General features: G+C 43.6%; 1 protein-coding gene across 1 annotated transcript in view; it reads right to left on the minus strand.

The window, feature by feature from the left end:
* The window catches only part of SRGAP2 (SLIT-ROBO Rho GTPase activating protein 2), a 121964-nt gene that overhangs the window by 115648 nt on the left and 316 nt on the right, over positions 1-6000 (minus strand). The window contains exon 2 of the mRNA XM_014955456.1: positions 5171-5751. Coding sequence (XP_014810942.1) covers positions 5171-5237 — 67 coding nt within the window. The 5' untranslated portion in view covers positions 5238-5751. The remainder of the gene's footprint in view (positions 1-5170; positions 5752-6000) is intronic.

The following is a 6000-nucleotide window of genomic DNA, read 5'->3' on the forward strand; positions in this document are numbered from 1 at the left end:
GATTAACTGTAAAAACCCCTTAAAAGGTAGTTTTACATTTTCAATGTAAATCGTAATCCAATATATACAAACTCAAATCTCACAATTCAAAACTATTCCTCTCCACCACATCAGGGTGCGCGGCCGAAAAGTCTGTTTACATGGTGTATTAAATAGGTGCTGCCAAAGAAACGGCCAAGAGCTGAGCGGTGACTCCCCAAAGCCCCCCCAAATCCATGGGGCTGGGGTCTGCAAACAGAGCAGTATCGTGCGGGGACCGAACAGAGACATACACTAAAGAGAAACCATCACACATATGTAATGTCAACAGTAGTGACTATCCCCAGGTGCACAGATTTAGCAACATAAATCACAGCTATTTCAATTCATTGATGTAAAAATCGATAGTTCTACAACTTCCTGCTTTCTAGGCAAGAGCTGCAGATACAGCGTTAACATGGAAACTTTCAACAGTTGAGAGAAATGCCAGTTTTCTTTCCTATCACCACCAAAACCATCACACTCCCTACCCCCAAAATTGCGGCTGCTGCCCCAGTCACAGTGACTTCTGCAGTCTTTCTCCTAGAAAAAAAGAGTTTACCAGCGTTAAAAGCTTCTGACCATCACTCAAGGTGCTCAAACATAGCACACAATTAAATTCATACTTGGATTTAAGGCATTTTTAGCAGCACTGAAGGCAAAAAGATCACAATCAGATCAAATTAACTATCAGCCGTTGAGCCCAGAGGAGAAAAACAGACTTGTCTGAAATTTATCAGCAATTTTGGGGAGATTACAAAGAAACTTTTAGCCGTTATAGCAGCCTGAACCCTGAAGTTCTTCTCATCAGGCATCTTCTCTTAATTCAAGACACACTCAGCTAAATAACCACGCAGCCACCTCTGTGCTGTGCTTGTTCCTGCTCTGAAATACCTCATCTATTTTTCATATTCCTGGCGCTTTTTGGACCGTGCTGCAAGATCTGCAAGAGATGCATTTTAACCTTTGCAGTTCTGCTCAAGGACAGCAGTGGCTTACGAACCCTCGCTGCGTAAAAAAAATTCCGTATTAAATTTCTGCAGCCCAAACCATGAAGCTATTTACTGAAGCTTTATAGAAACTAATTAAATATAAGGCTCTCGTGGGACTTGAGGAGAAAGAAAATAAGAATTAAGAGATAAATCACTGGCTTTTCTTTCCTCAGCAAATGTACACTCCAATTTAATACATTAAACCAAAAAACAATCTGACAGTCCTTGGTCGGGCACAGATAGGCAGCATCCAAATCTCACATGGAACACACTGCACAGCATAAATTAATTATCTCTGCTTTACCGCAACTTGCACAAAGGAATTGGGAGAGACAATCCAGACAAGGGGATGAGCTCGAGATATCAAAGGCTCCATATGGAGACCGCAGAATCTCACTTTCCAGCTTCACAGAACTCATCATCTTGGTGAGCACATGGTACAGAAACGTATCAAAGCAGCGCTTCCCTCCCCTGCCGACCCCGTGTCATCTTGGCAGGAGAATTTCCACCGCAGGACACGCAGCCGGGTCCGAGTTCCCTCAAGGAGAAGAGCTCCCTCACCAAGAAGAGCCCACCAACACCAGCACCCTCTCTGCTCCTCGCCAACAGCGGGGAACGTTCAAGTCCAGATGGCACGGCCAAACACAACCAAAGCAACGCAGACCGTGCCCACGTCATCTAAAGGCAGAAGACTCAAGGTCAATGCAGTTGTTGGGGAAAGTCACCCTGCCTGGACATCTCAGCAGGTTAATCCACCTCTGCAGTAGAGAGTTTGTAATTGAACCTCCAGATAGCAAAGATCATGGGATGATTGAACAATTGAGGTTGGGAGGGAGCTCAGGAGGTCACCCAGCCCAGTCTCTGGTGGTCACCCATAAGGTCAGACCAAGTAACTCCAAGCTGTTCCCAGTTTGGTTCCAGCAGCCTCCCAGGATGGATGCACTGCACCAGCACCTACAGCCTCCAAAGCACGTCCTCAGCCACGCTGCACAAGTAATTAAGGCAGAAACATCTCCCCCTCCATGTCCCCGACCACTGCAGAGTAAGTTTGATGTGTAAGAGGTAAACAGCCTTCACCAATTCATTCCATCCTCACACTGATCTCCTCCACCCTCAGCTACATGCACAAACCATGGGAAGAGCTAACTCCAACCCAAGAGAAGCAAAGAACCAAAGAACCAGCTCTTGGAAGGAAACAACAAATACCAACAGTTCCACTCATCAACACCCTGTCGCCCCTGCACACCTTTTACAAGAAAAATCACCATTCATTCAGCAACAGCAAACCAAAACTTTTGCATGACAATGATCTATTACCCACAACCAAACTATTCTTTAAATAGTTTTTTGATTAACGAGTTAAGACTATTAAATTTTTAAACAAAGCTCAATCATTCTATTACTAATAATTTAAAGTGCTTAAGCACATGTTTGCGGATTAGTGGTTTTAAATGAAGCCTCTAAACACAGTTTCCAATGCGCAGCCAGAATGGAGGGCAGAAAAAGACACAGTAGGTTCCTAAATGCCAGTAAAAAAAAATAAAAAAAAAATCTGTTTCTTATCTGAGAAACAGACAGTACCTTGTAATTTCTGTAGCGCACCAACACCTGATTCATCTCACTCCCACAGCAACTCCTTCACAGCATCACAACAGAAGAGAAGGGAGACCCAACACTCCAGAATCAGAGTTAACCCCAGTTCCACGCCGTTCCCACAGCTAAAGTCAGAATTCAATCAAAACACCAACATTTTTATGTACTGGTACATTTAATGACTACAGCAGCACCACGCCTTTGGATTTAAGCGTGTCTTCAGCATCATCTCATCTTCCCACCAGGGCAGAGAGACCAGCACATCTCTGGAACTAGAGAGGAGAGAGGTCTCACCGCTCTGGAGATCTCCTACGGAGCCAAATCACTACCCAGCTCAGAACCAAGGGACCTAGGAGATGCACAGCAAGTTTGCAAAAATTTAAGAAGAGCTTATAACTTCATGGTCTCCCCCCAAACTTGATACCTCAAAGCAGAAGGATGATGAGCCCCATTGTCAAAGCAGCTCATGAAGGGTTGAGGTCAGGTGGAGAAGGGCAGCTCCCTGGGTGCTTTGAAACAAATGAGGTGATGGGGGAGAGGATCGTTACCGTTCTGTCAGGGGTATTTTTGAGCTGTTTGGCCCATTGACACCTCCCTCTCCAGGGAAGAGCAGGGGATGGATCACCACCTCCCATTAACCAGGTCTGGAGTCACTGGTACAGGGAGAGCAGAGCTGGGAGGGATGAGTATCTCAAGACAAACTCATAGCTGCCCTCACCACTAATTCAGGAAGGAAACCCCCTTCTCCCAGCTCCTCGTGATCCATTGACAGAGTTCCGCTCTTCTTAACCTCACATATTTAAGAGAGGAACATTTTATAAAGCAAAAAAAAAAAAAAAAGAAATCTGTACACCACCACAACCCTTCACTTTCAGGACCACATTTCCTGACTGAACTGACAGGTCTCTGCAGAAGAACCTTCAGGGGGGACCTGAGTTTTGGCAGCCACAGTCTCTGCACCCAGGACAGGCTCCTTCCCTTTCTCCTCATCCCTTCTTGCTCTGGTTTTTGAAAAGGAAGGGAAAGATTTATTTTCTTTTCTACTGCATGAAAGAACGGAGCGGTGAGAAGATGCTCTACTAAATTCTAAAGCTTTGTTTCCTGTTATCACTCCCAATTCACAAATATTGTGACTACAAAGTTGTATCCATCCCGCGCATCTTGATGGGGTAAATAATGAAAGAACATACAAGCCTCTAATTTTACACTGACTTCAATTCCCATTTCCAACAAAGACAGCTAGAAAACAGGAATAGAAACTAAACTAGTAAAAAAGAAACATGCTCTTCTCCATTTCTAACTTTAAGAACCCAAAATTTAAAAAAAATAAATGAAAAACCTCCCACCCAGCTTTATATCTGCTCAGATAAACATTTTTAACATAAATGTCAAAACTGCTTCTAGTAGGGTCAGTGTAGGACATGCTGCTTGTAGGACAACATATTGTAATGATTTGCATCCAGCGAGCAGCCCCCCCAGTAGGAAAAATAACTAAATACATATTTGCAAACCAATATTTTAATTGTCAGTTTTAATCTAGGTTTCCTACTCAGATTTAAATCACATTTTTTAAATCGCATTGATTTAACTCAATCAAGCCCTGCCCGAAGGCCATCTTTCCTGCACGCTAGGAGCATACCAAGCAAGTTTGAACCGATTAGATAAATCACTAAATCTCATAACTTCCTAACAGCGATACATCAAGCCATACACGAGCCATCATTATTGTTTCAAATAAGCCTTATCTTGAAAACTTTACAAAAATAAGAAGCTAAGTAGACATTTCACCATTCCCACCCCCTTTTCTTTTTTTTTTTTTTTACCTAGGGCACATGATAGCCTGAAACCCAGCCAACTGAATTCTGCAGAAGACTTGCACGACCATTGCAAATATGCCCATGACTCTTTATTGCCTTCCTCACGATGATGAGGATAACACTGATGCATTAGTTCTATTCATTTATATATGTATACATTTATATATGTGTGTGTGTATATTACACACACACTCTGCAACCTTAAGGTGTTACACTCAAGAGCACAGTAAGAAAAAGCAGGCAGTAACATCATGGACCCACCAAGAGCAAAATCCTGAATAATGGAAGTTTCTAGCACAAACAGCTTTCCAGGGACCCTCAGCACGGTCCCCAGTACTACCAGTGGAAATATGCTCTTCTGACATAACACAGATTTTTAAAAGATTCCCCTGATAGGAGAGGGATTAAAAAGCAATTAACCGGCTCTCGTATTTCAAATGCAAAGCCATATTTTAGAACGGCAGACACAAAAATATGGATCTCTCAGAACTCAAAAGATTCGTTATATTCCATAAAAAAAGCCCTTCCCGTGACACCTTAAAACAGCAATACTGTAGTAGGAACCTGCCCCACGGGAGGGAGAAAAAGCACTGCAAACCCGATCCAGCATTGTATTATGAAAAAGCCCTGCAAATTCCAAGCAATCTGCAAATGATTTCCCCCTTCCCCACCCAAACATCTACTGCAAACTCCTACAATTGCAAGTCAGGACTGCAGCAGGGAAAGGGAGGAAAAGAAAACCATTCCTACCTTTAACTTGAGTGTCATATTCAGCTATGATCTCCTTATCCTTTTTGAATTTTGCTGGCGACGTCATGTTTTCTTTTCCAAAAAGATTAACCTCCAAACAGATTCCCCCAGAACACGAGACAGAAATGCAATTTGGCTCCTCTCAATGCGATGCCTTGATTTTCCGCTCGTCCTCCCCCCTCCCACCCCGCAAAAAAAAAAAAGGGGGGGAAAAAAAAATATGTAAAAATAAAAAAATAATCAGTCCATGGAGAGAGGGTGTGAGCTTGGAGCACAGCAGCAGCAAAATGCAGATGTGAAGAGATCAGTGGATGGAAGAGGCAGCAGTTTTGTCTCCCTGCACCAAAACCTTTAGCAGCAGCATCAGCCTAGCGAGATCCTGCAGCCCCCAAAGGCTCTTCCTGATTGCTAACGTTAATAGCACAGCCAGGGAGTGGAAGTCCTTCCGCACAACATGTTTTGTGGGGGTTTGCTTTGCCTTTTCTTCTTTTTTTTTTTTTGTTTTAAATGGGCTCAGAGAGATGATGCAAATCAAATCCCGAAACGAGAGGACGAGGAGCCGTTTTCTTTGGTTTCCCTGTCTGCAAATGCAAAATAAAAAAAAAAAAAATTAAAAAGAGGAGAAATATATATATATATTTAGAGAATTACAGCTTGCAGCCAGCAGTCACCAGATGCGCAGCCAAAATTTCGGATTGAAAGAAAAGCTGCCCTGACATTGCAAAACCCGTCCTTTAAGCAGCGGCAGGAGGGCAGAAAGGCAGGGCGGGCAGGTAACCGGGGGAAAACGCCTGGAGGGCGGGCAGCCCCGGGGGGAACGGGGAGAAGGG

This window comes from Calidris pugnax, unplaced genomic scaffold, assembly GCF_001431845.1.
Source record: "Calidris pugnax isolate Ruff unplaced genomic scaffold, ASM143184v1 scaffold215, whole genome shotgun sequence".
Classification (NCBI taxonomy): Eukaryota; Metazoa; Chordata; class Aves; order Charadriiformes; family Scolopacidae; genus Calidris; species Calidris pugnax.